The sequence below is a fragment of the Salvelinus fontinalis genome, chromosome 10 (assembly GCF_029448725.1).
Source record: "Salvelinus fontinalis isolate EN_2023a chromosome 10, ASM2944872v1, whole genome shotgun sequence".
Taxonomy (NCBI): domain Eukaryota; kingdom Metazoa; phylum Chordata; class Actinopteri; order Salmoniformes; family Salmonidae; genus Salvelinus; species Salvelinus fontinalis.
In genome coordinates, this window is record NC_074674.1 from 26578374 (window position 1) to 26604757 (window position 26384).

The following is a 26384-nucleotide window of genomic DNA, read 5'->3' on the forward strand; positions in this document are numbered from 1 at the left end:
AGAAAATGTGTGGGTTGGAAGAGAAGCTTAGGCCTAGCCCCAGAGAGTTAGAGGGAGAGATATATGCCGGCGGCATGCTACAACACCGACATGCATTGTTTTTAATGTAAGATGGATACTGTGTCTGCTATGCAGGTGTAAATGTACAGGACGCTAATTCGTACATTTTCTATCAGAATATTTTATTTAAGGATAAGCATTATATTGTTAGATTATAGGAGTAACTCTGGTAGGCCTGAAACATTCTTCCTCACCTCAAGATCAGTCAGAGTCAGTTGGAGCGCCGGTGCGCAATGCCTTCATATCATAGGCTTGCAGTAACTATAACTTAATAGCCACACCAAACCTCCACAAAAGTTTCTAAACTTTATTATGATAATATCAAAAGTAATTCAAGCCAGTGTTTACAGGGAAAATACTAGCAGTATATTACACTGAACTTACATATAAATGCAGCATGTAGAGTGTTGGTCCCATGTTATATGAGCTGAAATAAAAGTTCCCAGAAATGTTCCAAATGCACAAAAAGCTTATTTCTCACAAATGTTGTGCACAAATTTGTTTACTTCCCTGTTAGTGAGCATTTCTCCTTTGCCAAGATAATCCATCCACCTGACAGGTGTGGCATATCAAGAAGCTGAATACACTGCATGATCATTACACAGGTGAACCTTGTGCTAGGGACAATAAAAGGCCACTCTAAAATGTGCAGTTTTGTCACACAACACAATGCCACAGATGTCTCAAAATTTGAGGGAGTATTCAATTGGCATGCTGACTGCAGGAATGTCCTCCAGAGCTGTTGCCAGATAATTTAATGTTTATTTTTATACCATAAGCAGCCTCCAACATTGTTTTAGAGAAATTGGCAGTACATCCAACCTGCATCACAACCGCAGACCACGTGTAACCACGCCAGCCCAGGACAGCAGATGAAAATGTGGGTTTGCACAACTGAAGAATTTATGCACAAACTGTCAGAAACTGTCTCAGGGAAGCTCATCTGCATGCTTGTCAGCCTCACCAGGGTCTTGACCTGACTGCAGTTCGGCGTAGTAACCGACTTCAGTGGGCAAATAGTCACCTTCGATTGCTACTGGCATGCTGGGGCTCTTCACTGTACCGGGCAGGTGGCAGACAGCATGTATGGCGTTGTGTGGGCGAGCGGTTTGCTGATGTCAACGTTGTGAACAGAGTGCCCCATAGTGTTATGGTATGGGCAGGCATAATCTATGGATAACGAACACAATTTCTAATGTTATTTATTTTTCAACATACCTAAACTAAATATGGAGCACACAATTTAAAAGACTGATCGAAGGTAATTAAGCCAATGAAAATGTCCCAACAGAATTAAACAAAACAGGTTTTGCATATTTAAAGAACTGGTTTTGATTAATAAATAGGCTTACAATAATAATAATGATAAAACAAATGATTATAAATACATTTAAGTTCCAAAATAGGCATTCTTCTCATCTTAGTCCACTACAATAAAAAAACGTATATTAAATCCCTCTTGTAGGTTTTTCAGCATTAATACCGTTTTTTCCTCTAACTTTTGTTTTACTTCAATGAAAAATGCCTCCATCTTCACAATCAATAGTAGCCAGGCCAAGGCTTTTCTGTTGTTTTCCTCTAACTTTTGTTTTACTTCAATGAAAAATGCCTCCATCTTCACAATCAATAGTAGCCAGGCCAAGGCTTTTCTGTTGCTCTCTCTCTCAGCAGCAGGCGCACATGCATGCAAGGTGTGAGATAATTCTGCTTCAGTGAGAATGTGGGGTATAGGCTATGATAGACAGCCTCTCCTGGACAATTTGGCATGCTACAATTATATTTATCATCTTTTCTTTTTTTTTATCAGCCAAATTCCGGCATTTATCAGCTAAGGGAAACCCTGGAGTATTTTCCATCAAATTGTTTCCATCAAATTGACTTGAGGCAGATAAAAGTCTGTGCGTAAATACGTAGTGCACATAAAAATACCTGCTGAGGTAAAATTGTACAGAATAAAAAAAGTTAAATGGGTTTACATGCATTTTCAACTCTAGGTATACTGATGGTTTTGTCACAAAAAATGTTGCGTAAGTATAGCAAATGTGCCCAGTCTGGGTACATTTGTGGTGTTGCAGACTAGTCAAGGTAGGATAATTGTATTCTCCATAAGCAAGATCAATAGGGGAACATTTTTAGCTGTGTGTCTCATGTCTTCACTGTTCTTTCATGCGCAATGATGCACCTGGCCTCTTCGCTGCCTATCAGCTATTCCTATTTGTTCTTGTCAAATCATATACATTTTTTTGCAGCTTTTAATGTTTTGATGTGTAGTATGATTGCTAGTTAAACTATTGCAGATCTGGAAAACGATCCACCAACCAATATTGTCACTATGAATGGTGGATAGAAGACAGGATATACCGTTAGACTGGTAGACTATACTGACCTATGGTATAGTAAAAGTTAGCACATGGAAAAGCGTAGTGCATAAGGGTAGTACCAAAACACCTTGTTAAAGGGGAGGCACATGCAAGCAGATGAGGAAATGTGGCTAGGATGGAAGAAATGATATTGTAAACCAAGGAAAAAAATGAACTACCCTCCCCTGTGCCCAATAAAAAACCACAACCCCCCCCCCCCTATTTTGGACCACCCCTCCCCCAGTAATTTGCAATCTGTCCCTTATAGCGATGAACTTTTAGTACGTCCATATTGTTTGTTTATTTCGTTGCTATGGTCACCGCCGGCTGTCGCACTCATGTGTGAAGGCACTTTCCGCTTTGACTAGAGGGACAAGTGGGTACTCTGCGAACCTCTGCTCAGCCCAACTCTCTGTGTCTGCAAAGCTTCTTTATGTCACAGACCCCGGTAGTAGCTACAGAGGCAGGACAATATTTTGACAATAGGGGCCTAGCAGTTAAGAGCTCCTTAAGAGTCTATTGATGTATCCGTGCGTCACTGTAAGTAACATAATAAAAACTCCCTATCAAAATCTATCAGTTTAAGCTAGAGATACGTTTTTTTGCATGGGCTGTGGCTCAATCCACCACATTCGCCTATGTTGGCCTTCCGCATCTGCGGTGGAGAGTGGCCGAGCTACATCAATGTTTGACAGACCATGAGATATCCCGAAAATCGTTCTTCTCACAAAAACGTCTGTAGCTTCCAAAGGGTTTGGTGTTCTCCGTTTTGCTCTACGACCTCCACAAGCCCCACGGGACTCATCTGAAGTTGGTAATGCGGCTATGCCAACTTTTGTCGGTGATGTCCGAATCGTTTGGGCTACAAACTGTGGAAATACGATGGTGTTCTCCGTTTGGTGTTTTCCAAGTGTCGTGGGACTCGTCTGAAGGTAACCCATACAAATGAATGGAAGTATGGAGTTAGTTTTGTGCCAATAAAAAAATGGGGTAAGATATCAGTCAAAAAAAAATGTATGAAGAGCATTAAGAAAGTTTTCAGACCTCTTGACTTTTTCCACATTTTGTTAGGTTTTATCCTTATTCTAAAATGGATGAAATATTTTTTTCCCTCATCAATCTACACACGATACCCCATAATGATAAATCAAAAACAGGTTTGTATAAATATTTACTAAGCTTGGCACACTTGTAATTGGGGAGTTTCTCCCATTCTTCTTTGCAGATCCTCTCAAGCTCTGTCAGGTTGGATGGGGAGTGTCGCTGCACAGCTATTTTCAGGTCTTTCCAGAGATGTTCGATAGGGTTCAAGTCCGGGCTCTGGCTGGGCCACTCAAGGACATTCAGAGACTTGTCCTGAAGCCACTCCTGTGTTGTCTTGGCTGTGTGCTTAGGGTCACAGTCCTGTTGGAAGGTGAACCTTTGCCCCAGTCTGAGGTCCTGAGCGCTCTTGAGCAGGTTTTCATCATGGATCTCTCTGTACTTTCCTCCGTTCATCTTTCCCTCGATCCTGACTAGTTTCCCAGTCCCTGCCGCTGAAAAACATCCCCACAGCATGATGCTGCCACCACCATGCTTCACCATAGGGATGGTGCCAGGATTCCTCCAGATGTGACACATGACATTCAGGCCAAAGAGTTCAATGTTGGTTTCATCAGACCAGATAATCTTGTTTCCAATAGAGTCCTTTAGGTGCTTTTGGGCAAACTCCAAGCGGACTATGTGCCTTTTACTGAGGAGTGACTTGCGTCTGGCCACTCTAACATAAAAGGCCTGAATGGTGGAGTGCTGCAGATATGGTTGTCCTTCTGGAAGGTTCTCCCATCTCCAAAGAGGAACTTGGAGCTCTGTCAGAGTGACCATCAGGTTCTTGGTCACCTCTCTGACAAAGGCCTTTCTCCCCCAATTGCTCAGTTCAGCTCTAGGAAGAGTCTTGGTGGTTCCAAACTTCTTCCATTTAAAAATGATGGAGGCCGCTGTGTTCTTGGGGACCTTCAATGCAGCAGACATTTTTGGTTACCCTTCCCCAGATCTGTGCCTCGACACAATCCTGTCTCGGAGCTTTACAGACAATTCCTTCAACCTCATGGCTTGGTTTTTGCTCTGACATGCACTGTCAACTCTGGGACCTTATTTAGACAGGTGTGTGCCTTTCCAAATCATGTCCAATCAATTGAATTCCCCACAGGTGGACTCCAATCAAGTTGTAAAAACATCTCAAGGATGATCAATGGAAATAGGACGCACCTGAGCTCAATTTCAAGTCTGATAGCAAAGGGTCTGAATACTTATGTAAGTAAGATATCTGTTTTTTTACATATGATAAATTAGCAAAAATATTTTTAAATGTTGTGTATTGTGTGTAGATTGAGGATTTGTATTTATTTAATCAATTTTAGAATAAGGCTGTAACATAGCAAAATGTGGAAAAAGTAAAGGGGTCTGAATAATTTTCGAATGCACTGTATATACATGAATATATAATTCCTGAGCTTTCTTATATATCCCAGATATAGCACAGACACAGAAACCTCATTCCTTAAGATACATTTTTTGACTGTCTCTTTTTACCATTTATTAATGTGTTATTCAATGCACTTCTATGGGCTATAGTAGTAAAGGTGTCACGATCGTCGTAGTGAGGAGACCAATGCGCAGGGTGATGTGAATACATACGTCTTTTAATAAAGAAATAACACTGAACAAACTAAACAAAATAACAAAACGAATGTGAACGCTATAATACAACGAGTGCAGACATGCAACTTCACATAGACAACTACCCACAAAACCTAAATGGAAAATGGCAACCTGAATAGGAGCCCCAATCAGAGACAACGATAAACAGCTGCCTCTGATTGGGAACCAATGCAGGCCACCATAAACCTACATTACCTAGACATACAAAATCCCCATAGATAAACAAAAACACCCTCGTCACACCCTGACCTGACCAAAATAATACAGAAAATATAGAAAACTAAGGTCAGGGCGTGACAAAAGGCCAAATTCTATATTTTATCAAATCATTTTTACCCACTTATTTTGGGATACCAAAAATAGAAATGATCCATGGTATGACATTCTTAAAACAATTCTATATGTTGGCTTAGTAGAACCCCCCCACCTGCCCTTTAACCCTAATTGCTCCTGTAAGTCTCTTTGAGGGCATCTGCAAAATTGAGAGTGTCTGCAAAATGACAAAAAATCTGTACAAAAATTAATAGAAGAAAAATCTGACCTGGATGTTAGTGGGGCCAGCCAAAGGTAAAAGACACAGTAGAAGTCTACATGTTGCTGTCGTGGGCTGAATACATAATTGTTTGTGAGGGTGAAGTGCTTTCTCACCAATTACCATAATAAAAGCAAGAGCTTTGAACACAATTTGCAATTTGGAAAATTAAATAAAAAATCTGACTGCAGCGTACATATTTATTTTCATAGAGAAACAAAAACTAAAATCCACAACCCAAAACAACACAGAAAGCCAAACAGTTGCAAAGATTTGATCATAAATAAATATTAATTATCGGAATACATTTGGCTGTCTAGAGTCCCTTGCCGATGCATCCATCTGTTTTCTAAAAGGATTAACCTAGGACCAAACTCAATTACCTTTCTTAATCATGGAAAGTACAGAAAAGCTCTATTAGCCAAATTACAGCCAATAAAAAGTGCAAGCTTAGTGTTTAACCCTAGCAGAGAGGTCTGGGCTTTCAACATGGGACTTCAGCTTGTACACCTCACTACTCAAACACATTACTTTCAACATGGGACTTCAGCTTGTACACCTCACTACTCAAACACACTACTTTCAACATGGGACTTCAGCTTGTACACCTCACTACTCAAACACATTACTTTCAACATGGGACTTCAGCTTGTACACCTCACTACTCAAACACACTACTTTCAACATGGGACTTCAGCTTGTACACCTCACTACTCAAACACACTACTTTCAACATGGGACTTCAGCTTGTTCACCTCACTACTCAAACACACTACTTTCAACATGGGACTTCAGCTTGTACACCTCACTACTCAAACACACTACTTTCAACATGGGACTTCAGCTTGTTCACCTCACTACTCAAACACACTACTTTTAAAAAGGCATTCAAGCTTGACAACCAACACACAACGATTTTATCATTAAGTTCAAAATTCTTCTTATTTACAATAACAGCAATTTGACTTTCCTCTGCTTTTTCCAAACACAGGCAGTATAAAGAGACAAAGACATCAAAGTGTTAGTGCTGGGGAAAATCGATGATACAAGGGTTCAGAATTGCAAAGAGAGGTAAAACAGTGGGTGTCAGCTTTGGAGAGAAGAGAGACAAAGCCTCCTGCAGAGTGCAGTCAGCCATGTGAGGTAAAGTTGCACACGTACACACACACACACACGTAGTATTGCCCAGCCCCCGAAGTGAGTCTTCTTATCAGCTAACTGTATGTAAGGATTTCTCTGTGTTGTTTTAGGAATTCAACATTCTCTCTGTTGATCTTGCCAGCCTCCATTGTTACACCTCTGAGAGGCAGAGGTTCTGTTGTGATTACAACATGTACAGTTGAAGTCGGAAGTTTACATACACTTAGGTTGGAGTCATTAAAACTCGTTTTTCAACCACCACAAATTTCTTGTTAACAAACTATAGTTTTGGCAAGTCGGTTAGGACATCTGCTTTGTACATGACACAAGTCATTTTTCCAACAATTGTTTACAGACAGATTATTTCACTTATAATTCACAGTTCCAGTGGGTCAGAAGTTTATATACACTAAGTTGACTGTGCCTTTAAACTGTTTGGAAAATTACAGAAAACTATGTCATGGCTTTAGAAGCTTCTGATAGGCTAATTGACATCATTTGAGTCAATTCGAGGTGTACCTGTGGATGTGTTTCAAGGCCTACCTTCAAACTCAGTGCCTCTTTGCTTGACATCATGGGAAAATCAAAATAAATCACCCAAGACCTCTGGGAAAAAAATGGTAGACCTCCACAAGTCTGGTTCATCCTTGGGAGCAATTTCCAAACGCCTGAAGGTACCACGTTCATCTGTACAAACAATAGTACGCAAGAATGAACACCATGGGACCACTCAGCTGTCATACCGCTCAGGAAGGAGACGCGTTCTGTCTCCTAGAGATGAACGTACTTTGGTGCGAAAAGTGCAAATCAATCTCAGAACAACAGCGAAATACCTTGTGAAGATGCTGGAGGAAACAGGTACAAAAGTATCTATATCCACAGTAAAATGAGTCCTATATCGACATAACCTGAATGGCCGCTCAGCAAAGAAGAAGCCACTGCTCCAAAATCGCCATAAAAAAGCCAGACTACGGTTTGCAACTGCAAATGGGGACAAAGATCGTACTTTTTGGTCTGATGAAACAAAAATAGAACTGTTTGGCCATAATGACCATCGTTATGTTTGGAGGAAAAAAGGGGAGGCTTGCAAGCCAAAGAACATCATCCCAACCGTGAAGCACGGCGGTGGGAGCATCATGTTGTGGGGGTGCTTTGCTGCAGGAGGGACTGGTGCCCCTCACAAAATAGATGGCATCATGAGGCAGGAACATTATGTGGATATATTGAAGCAACATCTCAAGACATCAGTCAGGAAGTTAAAGCTTGGTTGCAAATGGGTCTTCCAAATGGACAATGACCCAAAGCATACTCCAAAGTTGTGGCAAAATGGCTTAAGGACCACAATGTCAAGGTATTGGGGTGGCCATCACAAAGCCCTGACCTCAGTCCTATAGAATATTTGTGTGCAGAACTGAAAAGGCCTGTGTGAACAAGGAGGCCTACAAACCCGACTCAGTTACACCAGCACTGTCAGGAGCAATGGCCCAAAATTCACCCAACTTATTGTGGGAAGCTTGTGGAAGGCTACCCGAAACGTTTGACCCCAGTTAAAAAATGTAAAGGCAATGCTACTAAATACTAATTAGTGTATGTAATCTTCTGACCCACTGGGATTGTGATGAAAGAAATAAAAGCTGAAATAAATCATTCTCTACTATTATTCTGACATTTCGCATTCTTAGAAATAAAATGGTGATCCTCACTGACCTAAGACAGGGAATTGTTACTTCGATTAAATGTCATAAATTGTGAAAAACTGAGCTTCAGTGTATTTGGCTAAGGTGTATGTAAACTTCCGACTTTAACTGTAGGTCTGATATCTGACGGGAGGTTAACTTTACAGTAACACAATCGGTCAACAAATTTTGAATCCAAACAACTCAGAAGCTTATGAAAGGGTCTTAGATTCATTGTACCTTCTCTTATGTTCCTGACTTGCTGTGGTGAGATACCTACTCTCTTTCTTTCTCTCCACCTCTCCCATGAGCTTTAGGTCATAGCACAAGCCTCTCTCTCTCTCTGACCACGCTTGGAATAATGCCTTGTAATGCGTATTCATGCTTTGTAACTTATTCGTTATGCCTTGTATGTGAATCCATTCATTTTACAAAGTAATTAAATAGATTCCATTCTCAGACATTTCTTCATTGCCTATTACCGTAACTCAACTATATTTTTCTTGCATATTGCTATTTATCTTATGGATTCAGATAATTCATTTAATGGGCAAAATGAATTGTCTTCTTATGAGTCGCATGTGAGGTATATTATATACATGATAAATATTACTACACACTCTCTTTCTGGTTCCTCACCATTGCAAGTGGCACAATGCCACCCAAGTCCTGTGGTGCCAGGCGGATGAGGGTCTGGACCTCATCAGTGAGGGAGCGGGTAGGAGGGTACTCCACCTGCCACATCACCACCCGGCTGCCCAGCGGGTCCAGTAGCCCGTTCACCTCCAGATCCACCTGGAGGACCCTCTGGTAACCCGCCTCCGGCCTGGGGGAAGAGGGGAGGGGAGAGGGAAGAAGGAAAGGAGGGAAAGAAGTGGTTTTTATTTGTATGATCAAGTGATCTTGGGTGTTTAGAAAAGGCATTAAGGATGTATTAGTATTAGTATCATCAATAACCACGTTTCCATCCACAGTTTTTATGCAAGTAAAGTCATGGCGTTTAAAAAAATGTGTGTGATGGAAACAAAGTGTCGGTAGAACTTTATGAATGTCAACAGACAATTTGATTGTTCGACACGGTGGGTTATTTTTGTGTCGGTAAAATGTATTATGCAACATATTGCTCTGGAAACAATCTATTGAGCAATTGTTGATAGAATAACCCTCATGTCGAGGTAAATTTGCAATCACAGGATGTTATGTTGTGTGGAAGCATGCACAGTTTAGGCTATAAGGTGGTGACAGTGTGCGGTGATCAGCTTGATGCTCTTTTCCAATACATTTTGAGCATCTTAACTTGTATGCTAGTGACCTGATGATCGGTGCTTAGCTGCCAATTAAAAATAAAAATGATCTTGCTCTTATCCATCTCATCATGTAACGTAACCTTTCCAGTGTCCACTTGTCTAGAGCATGTGCGAAAACCAGATTGGGCAAATTTGTCATTTTTCGCAACAGTTTGTGTGACAAAACTATCGGTAAAGTGGAAAATGCAATTGAAACACATTCAACTCATGTTTTGGTAACACTTTATTTGGATAGTCCATCTGTAGACGCTCTACAGACTATATACAGAATATCAGTAACATGTCAACTGCATGTTTGTTGGCATGTTACTGACATGTCTGTTGACTATCCAAATAAAGTGTTACCCATGTTTTTTATTCGGTACATGAAAAATGAAGTGCAAAAGTGTTTTATATGTGCCCTACGTCATCACACACATTATATCTGCTACATCTGGTGGGGAAATACATATATATATATATTTGATTTTACGATATTCACATGAAAATCTGTCTCAGTTTGGATGGAAACTTAGTTAGACAAAAGGAGACGCAGACATATGGAAAAGTGAGTGCCAAACAGACAAGTTTCCTAAAAAGAGGAGAGCTTTTAAATAGTATAACATGTATCTACTGCAACCCAAACTCAGTTCAGTTCAGTTCTGTCTCACATTCCCCAGAAGCATGAGGGAGAAAAAAGCAATTTACTTTTGTTCCTCCTCCATGGCACATTTCACAGAGAAAAGATCTTATCTGAAAAGAATAACATTGGCTCTCCACTGATTGCGATGCAAACAAAGCAGGAAAAACGATGAATACAAAAATCCTTAACTCTGATTTCCTGAGCCTTCAGTTTGATCAGCCTGCCTGACTGTCTGTCCCCATGGCATTCTTTATCTAAGATAAAACTAGATACAAAAGTAAACATCCCGGGGAAACAAACAATGTACAAGGCATTGTGAAACTATAACTTGCAACCGGGATCTGAAACTTGCTGTCAATTCTGTGTAATACATTCTGTGTAATACAAACAAACCCTCTCGTGTAACTGTATTTTTTGTGTGTATAATCACAATTTAAGTGCATGCTGAGATGCCACCTAGTTTTCAAAGTAAGTGCAAACTCAGACAGGCATTATACAATCCACAGGGGAATAAATTGGATTGGTCTCTGTATTGTATTGTACCAACTTCCAAGTTGTGTCCTCATGAGTGTCATATTGTGCAACAGGATCAATACCCAAAATCCACTAGGCGAGGGACACTGATCCATGGTCTTGGAGCTGAACATTCTAGCTGAGCATATATTCCATTTTAGACTCCCAAAACTTTTTCTGGTTTACCATTTCAGAAAATTACAACCACACTTCAAAGACTGGTGGTCGGTGAGATCAATGCGCAATGAGAGTTTTGGAGGACAGACTGCAATGTATGACGACACCGTACTGCAGGAATTACTCTGTTCAAATCAACTCTGACAATCTAATCTCACAAACTGTGAATAATCTGTATGTTTGAATAGAGACATATATGGCCACATTGACAAGCTTATCCACTTCTGCCACACAAACACACACACACACACACACACACACACACACACACACACACACACACACACACACACACACACACACACACAGTGTGTGTCCAGCAGAGGGCAGTGTGTTATCTGGTGGCTGGTACTGCCACGGCATGTGTTTGGGATGATAAATGGCTGCATCCTGCTGGCCAGAGGTCAGCCATCTTAAATATGTGTCTCATTATAAACATAACCATACTGTGCCTTTCAATGGAGCCAGAGAAAGGGAGCAACATTTCCATAGAAAACTATTGTCGAAGAGTCAGCTACCTGCTTATTTTTCTGCTGCTTCTGTTGCTGCTTCGAGATGCATGCCTGAGACGGACAAAGACTGAACTAAATAGGGTTCTAGCTAAGAATAAGCCCCACAATGCAAAGTGTACAGTAGTTACTGTGCGAGAGTGCTGTGTTAAGAGTGTGGATATTATGGACTTTCCTGGATCGTCAGGCTGTTTACTGTAGACCTGGGTGTCACAGTAACCAATGTGCTTTTTTGTGCCGCTCCCGCTGACCTGACAGCAGTCAAGAATAAACAAAAGCATGCGTACACACACGTAGAGATACACAAGAACTCACTGTTTGGCTTAGTGAGATTCCTCTCCAGGGGAGAGCTGTTGTGACAAAGGGCTCCAGGAATGAAAGTATGACAAAAAAATATAAAATACTAAGATGTCAGCTACTCAACAGAGGGCCTGTGCAGCAGCTGTGTATATTCCTTATTCCTAACACCTTTATGAATGGGCCTAAGCAACCACAGGAAGGAAGGCAACTTTGCTATGGTGACTCCTTTCAGGCGCAGCAACGATTTGGTTAGCAGTGACAACAATGATACATCAAAAGAACAGAATCAATTTCAACACAAAGCCTCCGCGTGGAGTGGGCTGCGGTGCCGCAGTGGGCCTGTTTGTGTGTGTGTGTGTGTGTGTGATGTGTGTGTGTGTGTGTGTGTGGTGGGGAGAAATTAAACGTTTGGGACCATAGAAGTAGAGGCAGATGAAATGTAGCTAGGCAGGAACGCGTGCTAATCGGTGGAGGATTCTCAATTCCTATAGGTCAGAAGTAAGGGCTTGTACTCTGTGGTGGGCTGGAGGTTGCCTGAGGCCCAGATCCAGCGGGACAGTAACCCAGACAGAGTGCTTCCATCTGGGGCAGCTCTGGGAGGTACAGCCCCCCCCCACTGAGGAAGCGGGGAACACAATCAGGGAGCCAGCATGGGGGCCAAGACCTGGAGCTTTACAGGATGGAAGTGGGCAGTTGAAACACACACAGGAACACACACACACCACCACAGGACACAGAGAGGGAGAAAAGGAGGAAAGATCAGATTACGAAGGACAAAAGACAGTGTGAAATATTACCAGATACTGATCACTCTTTAATGAAGAGGATGGGACTGGAACTCATAAATAGAAGCTTTTGAAGGCTAGATCCTCTATGCGATGTGCACTTGAGTGAACATACATTGCATGTGTGTGTTTATATGCATGCAAGCGGGTAGGGGTAGTTACTTTGTGCTCCCCAAAGAAGAGAGAGTAGCCGCGGGGTACAGGAAGTGACACTGCGGGGCAAGGCTGTTATTTCCGGTTTTGACTAGAGCACGCCATTAATTTACACTTTACATTTTAGACATCAGCCTGACCCCTGGGAGGAAATAATGGTTGTGACTAGAGGGAGTACAGCTTCGACCGGAAGTTACTTTTCGTAGCTGGTTAGGAGAATTCATGCAGCAAGTTAGGATCATTAACGTGACAGATTAGGAGACAAAGGTTAAGGTTAGGAAAAGTTAGGGTTAGCTAAAATGCTCTCTTCACCAGCTACGAAAAGTCACTTCGGGTCATAGCTGTACTCTCTCTAGTCACAACCGTTATTTCCTCCCAGGTGTCAGGCTGATGTCTAAAATGTAAATTAAGGGCATTTTGGCGTCATTCATGCTGCTCTATTTCACACCCCAGCCAGGGGACGGGGACATTGAATTACAAAGTGCTCTCCAAGCCAAGGTCACACATGCTGGGAATCATATTATGTGGTTCTCATTTTATACTGTAAAGCTCTCTAAAGTACAAAAGGCGCCAGCCCAGAGGCATTTAAATTAGGGGGTATAAACCACTACGACCAAACAGCTTTCGGACAAAGAACATCCTCATAGGTATCATTCATATACAATGGTGTAAAGAGATCTGAATGAGAACGTCACCGAATACATAGATTCTGGATTCATCCACGACACTGGATTCAAAGCGAGCAAGGAATACTGCAGATCGTGACTTCACTACATAAACATATGAACACACTTGCTTAAATGATGGCTTCCTTAAATGGATAGCTTGTGAGATCAATGGCAGTACAATTGTTGAATAGTATAGTTATAAGTTAATCTTTGAGTACAGAGGAGGCTGGTGGGATAAGCTAAAGGAGGACGGGCTCATTGTAATGGCTGGAATGGAATAAATAGAAGGATATCAAACATATGGAAATCAAATGTGTAACTCCGTTCCATTGATTCCATTCCAGCCATTACATCCTCCTATAGCTCCCCCCGCCAGCCGCTTCTGGTTGAGCAACACCCAATATCACTACACGTCCGCACTGTCAGAGTGTTTGCTGTGATCTCCCTCCACAAATACTGAGTCATAATAGCAATGCTGTTCAGTGAAAGGACTGTGCTACATTCCTTGCTGTTTTAAACATGTCATCCAGTATATATACAGTACCGGTCAAAAGTTTGTCTCATTCAAGGGTTTTTCTTGTTTGACTATGTTCTACATTGTAGAATAATAGTGAAGACATCAAAACTATGAAATAACACGTGTAGCAACCAAAAAAGTGTTAAACAAATCAAAATATATTTTATTTTTGACATTCTTCAAAGTAGCCACCCTTTGCCTTGATGACCGCTTTGCACACTCTTGGCATTCTCTCAACCAGCTTCATGAGGTAGTCGACTACCTGGAATGCATTTAAATTAACAGGTGTATCTAGTTAAAAGTTCATTTGTGGAATTTCTTTCCTTCTTAATGCATTTGAGCCAATCAGTTGTGTTGTGACAAGGTTGTGTTACGCCCTGATCTGTTTCACCTGTCCTTGTGCTTGTCTCCACCCCCTCCAGGTGTCGCTTATTATCCCCAGTGTATTTATGCCTGTGTTTCCTGTCTCTCTGTGCAAGTTCGTCTTGTTTGTCAAGTCAACCAGCATTTTTGTGTCTCAGCTCCTGCATTTCCCAGTCTCTCTTTTCTCGCCCTCCTGGTTTTGACCCTTGCCTATCCTGACTCTCTGAGCCCACCTGCCGGACCACTCTGCCTGCCCTTGACCTTGAGCCTGCCTATCGCCTGTTACTGTTTGGACTCTGACCTGGTTTATGAACTCTCGCCTGTACCCGACCTGCCTTTTGCCTACCTCTTTTGTTATAATAAATATCGGAGCTCAACCATCTGCCTCCTGTGTCTGCATTTGGGTCTCACCTTGTGTCCTTATACTGTAGGTAGGGGTGGCTTACTGAAGATAGCCCTAATTGGTAAAATACCAAGTCCATATTATGGCAAGAACAGCTCAAATAAGCAAATCATTACTTTAAGACATGAAGGTCAGTCAATCCGGAAAATTTCAAGAACTTTGAAAGTTTCTTCAAGTGCTGCCACAGGAAAAGAAGATCCAGAGTTACCTCTGATGCAGAGGATAAGTTCATTAGAGTTACCAGCCTCAGAAATTGCTGCCCAAATAAATGCTTCACAAAGTTCAAGTAACAGACACATCTTAACATCAACTGTTCAGAGGAAACTGCGTGAATCAGGCCTTCATGGTCAAATTGCTGCAAAGAAACCACTACTAAAGGACACCAATAATAACAGACTTGCTTGGGCCAAGAAACACGAGCAATGGACATTAGACCTCTGTCCTTTGGTCAGATGAGTCCAAATTTGAGATGTTTGGTTCCAATCGCCGTGTCTTTGTGAGACGCAGAGTAGGTGAACGGAGGATCCGGTGGTTCCCACCGTGAAGCATGGAGGAGGAGGTGGGGTGATTTGCTGGTCAAGGCACACTTATCCAGCATGGCTACCACAGCATTCTGCAGTGATAAGCCATCCCATCTGGTTTGTACTTAGGTTGACAATCGTTTGTTTTTCTTCAGGACAATGACCCAACACACCTCCAGGCTGTGTAAGGGCTATTTAACTAAGAAGGAGAGTGATGGAGTACTGCATCAGATGACCTGGCCTCCACAATCACCCAAGTGAGATGGTTTGGGATGAGTTGGACCACAGAGTGAAAGAAAATCACCCAACAAGTGCTCAGCATATGTTGGAACTCCTTCAAGACTGTTGGAAAAGCATTCCAGATGAAGCTGGTTGAGAGAATGCCAAGAGTGTGCAAAGCTGTCATAAAGGCAAAGGGTGGCTACTTTTGAAGAATCTAGAACACTTTTATGGTTACTACATGATTCCATATGTGTTATTTCATAGTTTTGGTGTCTTCACTATTATTCTACAATATAGAAAATAGTAAAAATAATAAATATGTTCTATGTACTCTATGTGTAATATTGACATATTGTAGTATGTACATGTAATATTGTATGGCTTTGCACCCTGGCTGAAGATGAGGCCTGACTATTAGAGTCAGTGTTTACCCAGAGCAAGATCCTAAAAAAGCTCACTCATTAATACTTCAACTCTAAATTTACTCTGACACTGAGCTTGAATTCTCTGTAGTTTCCAGCCACAGGATGACACTTATACGATACATTAGTGATATTAGAATCAGTTAGTGTGCAAATTTTACCAGACATTACATGAATATGGACACCAAAGCATGGAGGAAGCCAACCCACCTCAGGCTATTGGTTGAGAGTGTAATGGGAGTGCCAATGAGTTATGGACTATGGAAGGTCTGAAGAGGGTTCAAAATGGCATCAACCAACCCCAGAATAACAACGAGCCAATCCGGTTGTGTCTCCGGTGCTTGGTGGTGTCTCGGTCATGAGCAACTGTGGTATTCCAGTGAGACTCCAGCAATGTTTGCTTTAAGCTGTGTTCGTGCATGGGCACGCAGCTCCCCGGGACTGCCACACAGAAGAAATATCAGCACCCGCAGAGAAGCACAACTCAACTTTCTAGAGTTGTTCCCCTTAGTTAACACTATCAACGTTTCCCTTCACTGTAGTAATTGTGATCGAATCAACACAATATTAGCCACTTTCAATGCAACATAGCAAAACAAAACTAACTATGCAATACTTAGTATGCAATACTAACTATGCAAGAGATTTTGTTGTCGGCATAATGCATCGGAGTAGGATTCTAGTTCATTGACATGCACGACTCAGCCTGTACTCAGCACAGATCGGTGTGGCATAACCAATCAAAGCTGCAGTAGACCTATATGAAATTAGACCATTGCCATACTGTACTGTATATGGATCTATGCCATTCACTTTGAACTGGACTGTGTTTACAGCATGAGTGGACATGAGTAGATCACTTGTTTTGAAATCAAAGCAGAGCTGCATGTAGCCACGTGTGCACATTTGTTCATATCCTTTGCTAGTTACTGAGTTCTTAGCCCAGTTATAGATAATCTGTAGTCAGCAATGGGGGAGGAGTGATTGGTTCCTACAAGAGCACAACATATGTACATTTCTAGACATCTTTGAAAAGTGACACTGGTAAAGAGCTTTTTTTTGTCTTAAAGGGGCAGTGTTTAATTTTGAGACAGCCTTGAATAAGCTAAGTAGCCAATAGGCAGAGGGTAGCATAATTTGTCTGATTCTCTGTAATAATGGTATGGGAATAATAATGCATTTTATTTTGTGAACTGGTTTCTTGGATCAAACAACACAACATTTTTAGTCACTTCCTTGTCTGAAGGAGAAATGGATAAACAGGTTAATGTTAAGCCCTGCATGTTTTTTTCAAAAGTCTCATGGAATGTAGGTCTACATTGAACACCACACATTGGGTAATACAGTACGCTGAATGATAGAACATCTATCTCCATGTTAATATGTTATGGGTGCATTTTCTCCATTGTTTTTGATGGTAGGCACTCTGGAAGGCCTACATTATGATCAAATAGCCACAGTAGCCTACTTGACCACTGTCTGAAACTGTAACTTAAAGCAGGTACAGTGTTCACAGTAAATGCAAGCTGAAAGTTGCACATCATTTTTTACAATGTTCAAGTTTGAGCTCAGCAGACCATAACTTGTTCAGTGCCGAAAAACAGAGGGAACATTGGACTCGAGTGAGATTCTTATGAAACTCCAGTGAGATTCTTATGAGACTCCAGTGAGACTCCAGTAAGATTAGCTCGCATGTCTGCTGTAATAATATGTGTGTATGCAGTAATAAAGTGTCTTAATATCAACACCATCAACACCATCATCCCAGAAACCCTAGACCCTCTCTAAATTGCATACCGCCTCAACAGATCCACAGATGATGCAATCTCTATTGCACTCCACCCAGCCCTTTCCCACCTGAACAAAAGGAACACCTATGTGAGAATGCAATTCAGTGACTACAGCTCAGCGTTCAACACCATAGTGCCCTCAAAGCTCATCAATAAGCTAAGGACCCTGGGACTAAACACCTCCCTCTGCAACTGGATCCTGGACTTCCTGACATGCCGCCCCCAGGTGGTAAAGGTAGGTAACAACACATCCGCCACGCTGATCTTCAACACAGGGGCCCCTTAGGTGTGCGTGCTCAGTCCCCTCCTGTACTCCCTGTTCACTCATGACTGCACGGCCAGGCACGACTCCAACACCATCATTAAATTTGCCGATGACACAACAGTGGTAGGCCTGATCACCGACAACAACGAGACCGCCTATAGGGAGGAGGTCAGAGACCTGGCCGTGTGGTGCCAGGACAACAACACCTATTCCCCCTCGGGAGACTGAAAAGATTTGGCATGGGTCCTCAGATCCTCAAAAGGTTCTACAGCTGCACCATCGAAAGCATTCTGACTGGTTGCATCACTGCCTGGTATGGCAACTGCTCGGCCTCTGACCGCAAGGCACTACAGAGGGTAGTACGAACGGCCCAGCACATCTCTGGGGCCAAGCTTCCTGCCATCCAGGACCTCTACACCAGGCAGTGTCAGAGGAAGGCCCTAAAAATTGTCAAAGACTCCAGCCACCCTAGTCATAGACAGTTCTCTATGCTACCGCACGGCAAGCGGTACCGGAGCCCCAAGTCTAGGTCTCAGAGGCTTCTAAACAGCTTCTACCCCCAAGCCATAAGACTCCTGAACATCTAGTCAAATGGCTACCCAGACTATTTACATTGCCCCCTCCCCTCTCCATACCACTGCCACTTTCTGTTGTCATTTATGCATAGTCACTTTAATAACTCTACCTACTACCTCAACTAACCGGTGCCCCTGCACATTAACTTTGTATATATGTATATATTGTTATTTTTTACTGCTGCTGTTTAATTACTTGTTACTTTTATCTCTTATTCTTAACCATACTTTTTTGAAACAGCACTGTTGGGTAGGGGCTCGTAAGTAAGCATTTCACTGTAAGGTCTACATCTGTTGTATTCGGCGCATGTGACTAATAACATTTGATTTGATTTTGTTTTGATTTAACCTGTTGGGGATGGGGGCGCTGTTTAGACTATTTATGCTAATTTGGCTAATTTTTTAAACGGCTTCCCACAAAATCCTTGATCGTACAATATACATATTATTATTATTATTGGATAGAAAACAGTCTATAGTTTCTATAGGAGTTGAAATTTTGTCTCTAAGTGGAACAGAGCCCATTCTACAGCAATTTCCCTGACATGGAGTCAGATTTGAGAAATGTTGGCCACTTTTCTGAAGTCAGTTAAAAGGGCACTGTCGTTGCTATGACTATACGGACACTTCTTACGTCTTCCCCTGGATGCCTTTACGTGATGACGATTCCAACGGGGTCGATTGCGCGTTCACAGGCCCTACAAATGAAAAAAACCTTTAGCTAGCAAGTCTTTTCTTGCTGCGTAACGCGCGTGGAAGACACCGACCCTCTCCTGTTCCAAGCGTTAGTTTAGCCTGTTATATTTCTCCGGTCATCTTTTCACTCGTTATAGGAGTTACAAACATCATAAAGTAGTTAATTTAAAGCGTTTTATAGCAATTTATATCCGTTTAGTGCGATTTTGGGACATTTATTTTTGCAACGATGTGAAAAGTTGGGCACGCTTTTCAGTTCATCCCGAACGCAGTTGACATTTCCACATGGCAAGAGGACAGCTTTCCACCAAAAGACGATTTCTCCCAAGAAAGGATCCTTTGCCCAAGATACTGATGGAAGAACAGCTCAAGGTAGGACATTTTTATTATGATAAATCGTGTTTCTGTCGAAACATTTTAGTGGCTTAGGACGCCATGTTTTTTGACGTAGCTTCGCTTGGCGCAAACTGTATTGAAAAGTAAGGATAAATTAAAAAATGTAATAACGCAATTGTATTAAGAATTAAATTGTCTATCAATCCCTGTCCACCCTATATTTTTTAGTCACGTTTATGAGTATTTATGTATAAGAGTAGATCACTGTCTAAGTGGCGCAAGGACAAATTCTGACCAGCTGAGTTACATTTCACATTGTCTAACCATGATTTTGGTGGCTAAATATAAACATTTTCGATCAAACTGTATATGCATGTTGTAATGTGATGTTACAGGAGTGTCATCGGAAGAATTCTGAGAAGGTTAGTGAAAAAATTAATATCTTTTGGCGATGTTGACTTTTATCGCTCACTTTGGCTAGAATCAATGCTGGGCTGCTAATTGCTATGTGCTAAGCTAATATAACGATTTATTGTGTTTTCGCTGTAAGACACTTAGAAAATCTGAAATATTGTCTGTATTCACAGGATCTGTGTCTTTCGATTCGTGTATGCTGTGTATTTTTACGAAATGTTTGATGATTAGTAGTTAGGTAAACACGTTGCTCATTGTAATTATTCTAGTCCATTTGTGATGGTGGGTGCAATTGTAAACTATGCCATCTACCTGAAATATGCACTTTTTTCTAACAAAACCTATCCCATACCATAAATATGTTATCAGACTGTCATCTAATGAGTTTTTTTGTTGGTTAGGGGCTATAAATATCTTAGTTTAGCCGAATTGGTGATGGTTACTGGTGTTGGTGGACAAATAAAAGATGGTGGATTATGCTAATGTGTTTTTAGGTAATAGATGTACATCTTTACATATTGTGTCTTCCCTGTAAAACATTTTAAAAATCGGAAATGTTGACTGGATTCACAAGATCTGTGTCTTTCATTAGCTGTATTGGACTTTAATGTGTGAAAGTTAAATATTTTAAAAAAATATTTTTTTTGAATTTCGCGGCACTGGTTTTTCAGTGGGGGGGGGGGGGGGGGTGTGCCGCTAGCGCCACGCTGATCCTAGACAGGTTAATAGGGAGTTGTTCCGCCCCAACTCACCAGAGCCGCCAAAACAGCTTCAATGCGCCTTGGCATAGATTCTATAAGTGTCTCGAACTCTATTGGAGAGATGCGACACCCATTCTTCCACTAGGAATTCCATAATTTAGTGTTTTGTTGATGGTGGTGGAAAACGCTTTCTCAGGCACCGCTCCAGAATCTCCCATAAGTGTTCACTTGGGTTGAGATCTGGTGACTGAGACACACACGCCTTCTAAATCCCCTGTGCTCTTTTGATACGCTCCTTTCCAAGTCACTGAGCTCTAGGGTGACCACATTTAAAATACCCAAATGCGGGACAACATGATGATTTTGCGGGACAGTGTAGCGTACATGAATAAAAACACTTGGCAACACCCCCCTCAATCAGATTAATGGGAATGTGCATCTAGATCTTCTTAAATGACTGTTTTGTGAGCAAATTAGAGCAGATAGCCTTCCAGTATTGCTTTTTCAATCAAACCACATTCTGCCTGGTGGCTGTTGAGTTTTGGCAACATGATATTTTTTGGGGACTATTCAGCTAACCATCCTAAAATGTGTTTTTGGTGTAACAGCAACGTTAAACTATGCTATTATATTTAGTTATGTAGAATACAAATTAATTAATATGTGATCTTCCAAGATATTGATTCAGCTTTTATCTAACTTTACTAAGAAAGCAGCATTGTGAGAAGTGGCAGACGACGACCAGTGTGCTCTGGCAGACCTACACCCCTGCAGTTCACTGCACCGACTGAGCAATTGAAGCATATCCAACTTTTTTCCCTTGTGCAAAATTTGGTGATACAGAGAGACCACATGTGGCTGTTTTATGGAAATCTTGGAATATTTGGCCAAGGAAACAGTTCTGGTTGGTCTCAGGGAATTTAAAACAGTTAGGAAGCGAGACTTATAAAACGGGATGGGAATACTATAGCAGAAAATATGTTAAGTGAGCAACTCATGAGCATTGAGAGCCTCACAAGTTTGACGAAATTACTTTATATCTTTTAGTCTAATAAGGCTATTTATTTACTTTTGTATCTTTTCATCAGAAGCCCTCCCGGGTGGCGCAGTGGTCTAGGGCACTGTATCGCAGTGCTAGCTGCGCAACCAGAGTCTCTGGGTTCGCGCCCAGGCTCTGTCGCAGCCGGAAGCAACCGGGAGGTCCGTTTGGCCGGTAGGGATATCCTTGTCTCAGTATGTAAAATGTAATAAAATGTATGCACTCTACTGTAAGTCGCTCTGGATAAGAGCGTCTGCTAAATGACTAAAATGTAAATGTAGGCACACTGTCACGTTTTGACCTTAGTTCCTTTGTTTTGTCTTTTGTTTTAGTATGGTCAGGGCGTGAGTTGGGTGGGTTGTCTATGTTAGTTTTTCTATGATTTTCTATTTCTGTGTTTGGCCTGATATGGTTCTCAATCAGAGGCAGCTGTCAATCGTTGTCCCTGATTGGGAACCATATTTAGGTAACCTGTTTTCTGTTGGGTTTTTTGGGTGGTTATTTTCAGTCTTTGTGTGTCTGCACCAGATAGAACTGTTTCGGTTGTTTCTTTGTTGTTTTGTTATTCAGTGTTCAGTTTTGGTTATTATTAAATATCATGAATATCACTTACCACGCTGCACCTTGGTCCTCACCTTCTACCACCGACGACGGCCGTTACACACACTTTTTGTATGTAGTTATGAGGCCTGTCCTCTCCAAGTTTAGCAGGAAATTAGCCAGAAAGGATTTGAGAAATACAGTATGATTGGTTGACGATAGGGCTATGACATTGGCCTACAGTACCTCTCATCTTGCGCTGCACAGAATATCAGATCTCAACAGATCTCAATATCAGATCTCAACTCAATTGGAGAAATGTTTAACATCACCATTAGGCTTAGGCTACCACATCCTTATGATATACAGTACCAGGCAAAAGTTTGGACACACCAACTCATTCAAGGGTTGCTTTTTCTTTTTCTACTATTTTCTACAGACATCAAAACTATGAAATAACACATATGGAATCATGTAGTAACCAAAAATGTGTTTAACAAATCATTTTATATTATTCAAAGTAGCCACCCTTTGCTTTGATGACAGCTTTGGATACTCTTGGTATTCTCTCAACCAGCTTCACCTGGAATGCTTTTTCAACAGTCTTGAAGGAGTTCCCACATATGCTGAGCACTTGTTGGCTGCTTTTCTTTCACTCTGTGGTATAACTCATCCCAAACCTTCTCAATTGGGTTTAGGTCGGGTGATTGTTGAGGCCAGGTCATCTGATGCAGCACTCCTTCTTTGTCAAATAGCCCTTACACAGCATGGAGGTGTGTTGGGTCATTGTCCTGTTGAAAAACAAATTATAGTCCCACTAAGTGCAAACCCGATGGGATGCCGTATTGCTGCAGAATGCTGTGGTAGCCATGCTGGTTAAGTGTGCCTTCAGTGTGAGTTGGAGATCTTCCGACCGTTTAGTAAAGTGCAGCCAGGATCCATACAGTGAATAAGTCCTTTGCCTTCTCTCTGCTCATCGTACTGGTGCATGTGTGATCAAGTCTGTGTTGCTTGTGTGTGTTTGCCATTTCAGTGCGGATCTTGTTTTCGGGAGGTGGGGTGTCGGTTGTGTTTGCAAACTCATTTTAGCTCACATCAAGCTTGTAGCATGGATAACACTAGACACAAAATTGCTGCAAAGCTCAATGCGGAAGAAGAATACATATCAAGCACTACACTCCATGAACTGCTGGATCAACAAAAACAGTTCTATAAAGATCAAATAGATCTGAAACTCTCTATGGATTATACCAACAAAGGGGTTGATGATCTGTTTAAGGATGTAATGGAATTTAAACACAGTTTGGTGTTAATGCAGGTGGAGGTGGAGGAGCTAAAGGACGTGAATCACCAGCCAGACCGCTGTAACGGGTGTCTAGATCTTCCTCCTCCTCGGACGAGGAGAGGAGAGAAGGATCGGAGGACCAAAATGCAGCGGGTTGTGAATACATAATGAATTTATTGCAAGACGAAGACGAACACGAAAAACACTTGAATAAACTACAAAACAAATAAACGATGTAGACAGACCTGACTTGAGAACTTACAATAGACGAAGAACGCACGAACAGGAAACAGACTACATACATAAACGAACAAACCGAAACAGTCCCGTGTGGTGTATAGACACAGACACGGAAGACATTCACCCACCTACAAACAGTGTGAACAGCCAACCTATATATGGTTCTCAATCAGAGGAAAACGTCAAACACCTGTCCCTGACTGAGAACCATATAAGGCTAATTACAAGTGACCAAAACATAGAAACACAACACATAGAATGCTCACCCCAACTCACGCCCTGACCAACTAAACACATACAAAAATAACATAAAACAGGTCAGGAACGTGACAACCGCATTCAAAACCATGTCTGAGGATTTCACAATTTTCCAAAAAACACTTGACAAGCACCCTTCCAAAGGAGACTACTAATCGAGGATCAATAACATTTTAATCAATGGAATTGAGGGCGTAAAGCCTGAGACTTAGCATGACACAGAAGTCAAGGCCAAGAAATTCCTGGCTGATCATCTCAAACTGGATCCTAAACTCATCGAGATGCAGAGGGTGCATAGGAATGGCACTTTCTTTCCCGATGGACGGTCCCAGATCTATTGTGGTGAAACTGCTCAGGTTCAAAGACAAGGAGGAGATTCTCAGGAGAGCCAAGTGCCTGAAGGGAACGTAAACCTTCATCAATGAAGAGTTCTCCGAAAAGGTATACCTCAAAAGAAAGGAACTGCTTTCACAACTAGTTGAAGAACTAAAAAAAGGCAACATTGCACACCTGAAGTTTGGTAGCCTGGTCGTTCACCCCCGCCCCCCAGCGTCGTAGGCCTATGGCATATTTACTCTACTTTGTTCATGTGTTTCACACAAGCTCATGACCAAAACCACACATTGCTCTAAATGTCATAACCCTCTGAAGTCTTCAGTGGTGGCCCTCGGAGTGTGGTGTCAGGAAAATAACCTCACACTCAACAAAACAAAGGAGATGATCATGGACTTCAGGAAACAGCAGAGGGAACACCCCCATATCCACATCGACGAGACACTAGTGGAGAAGGTGGAAAGTTTTAAGTTCCTCTGCGTACACATCACGGACAAACTGAAATGGTCCACCCACACAGACAGCGTGGTGAAGAAGGCGCAACAGTGCCTCTTCAACCTCAGGAGGCTGAAGAAATTTGGCTTGTCACCAACAACACTCACAAACTTTTACAGATGCACAATCGAGAGCATCCTGTCGGGCTGTATCACCGCCTGGTACGGCAACTGCTCCGCCCACAACCGTAATGCTCTCCAGATGGTAGTGAGGTCTGCACAACGCATCACGGGGGCAAACTACCTGCCCTCCAGGACACCTACACCACCCGATGTCACAGGAAGGCCAAAAAGATCATCAAGGAGAACAACCACCTGAGCCACTGCCTGTTCACCCCGCTATCATCCAGAAGGCGATGTCAGTACAGGTGCATCAAAGCCGGGACCGAGAGACTGAAAAACAGCTTCTATCTCAAGGCCATCAGGCTGTTAAACAGCCATCACTAACATTGAGTGGCTGCTGCCAACATACTGACTCAAATCTCTAGCCACTTTAATAATTAAAAATTGGATGTAATAAATGTATCCCTAGTCACATTATACAATGCCACTTTATACAATGTTTACATACCCAACATTACTAATCTCATATGTATATACTGTACCATATACCATCTACTGCATATTTCCTTTGCCGTTCGGCCATCGCTCATCCATATATTTATATGCACATATTCTTATTCATTCCTTTGCTGTTGTGAAATTGTTAGATTACTTTAGATTAGATATTACTGCATGGTCAGAACTAGAAGCACAAGCATTTTGCTACACTCGCATTAACCCATTAGAGTTTACCAGAAATAAGTCTATCACTTTTTATTACTCTATTGTTAAGCAATTTAATAACCTTTATAGCAGTTTATTAATTCCAAGACAAACTTATTTTTGACCTTTCATTTGAACGTTCGCAGTCTTCCTAAAAATCATGACCACCTTGTTCCTTATCTGTCTTCTCTCAGTCATGAATGTTCCATTGTTGCCCTTTCAAAAACATGGTTGACTGAAGAGACAACCATGCTTTATGACATGTCTTCTTATAATGCTGTTCACCACTGTAGAACATCAAGAGTGGGAGGAGGAGAGTCCATTTTTGTTCATAAACGTTTTCATTTCTTTGTAAGAGAGGACCTCACACTTACATCTGATAACGTTGATATTGAATCTCTTTTCAAAGAAATTCCTTCCTGTTCATTTATTTGTGGTAAAAAAAAGTGGTAATTGGCCTCCCGGGTGGCCGCAACCGGGAGGTCCGTGGGGCGACGCACAATTGGCATAGCGTCGTCCGGGTTAGGGAGGGTTTGGCGGGTAGGGATATCCTTGTCTCAGTATGTAAAAATGTAATAAAATGTATGCACTCTACTGTAAGTCGCTCTGGATACGAGCGTCTGCTAAATGACTAAAATGTAATTGGATGCATCTATCAGCCACCTGATTCTGACATTTGTAGTTTCACTGATATCCTTGCGTC

The 26384-nt window shown here is 41.8% G+C and overlaps 1 protein-coding gene across 1 annotated transcript in view; it reads right to left on the reverse strand.

The window, feature by feature from the left end:
* The window catches only part of LOC129863880 (transmembrane protein 132C-like), a 216571-nt gene that overhangs the window by 89785 nt on the left and 100402 nt on the right, over window positions 1-26384 (reverse strand). The window contains exon 4 of the mRNA XM_055936249.1: window positions 9108-9294. Within this exon, the coding sequence (XP_055792224.1) occupies window positions 9108-9294 (187 nt within the window). The remainder of the gene's footprint in view (window positions 1-9107; window positions 9295-26384) is intronic.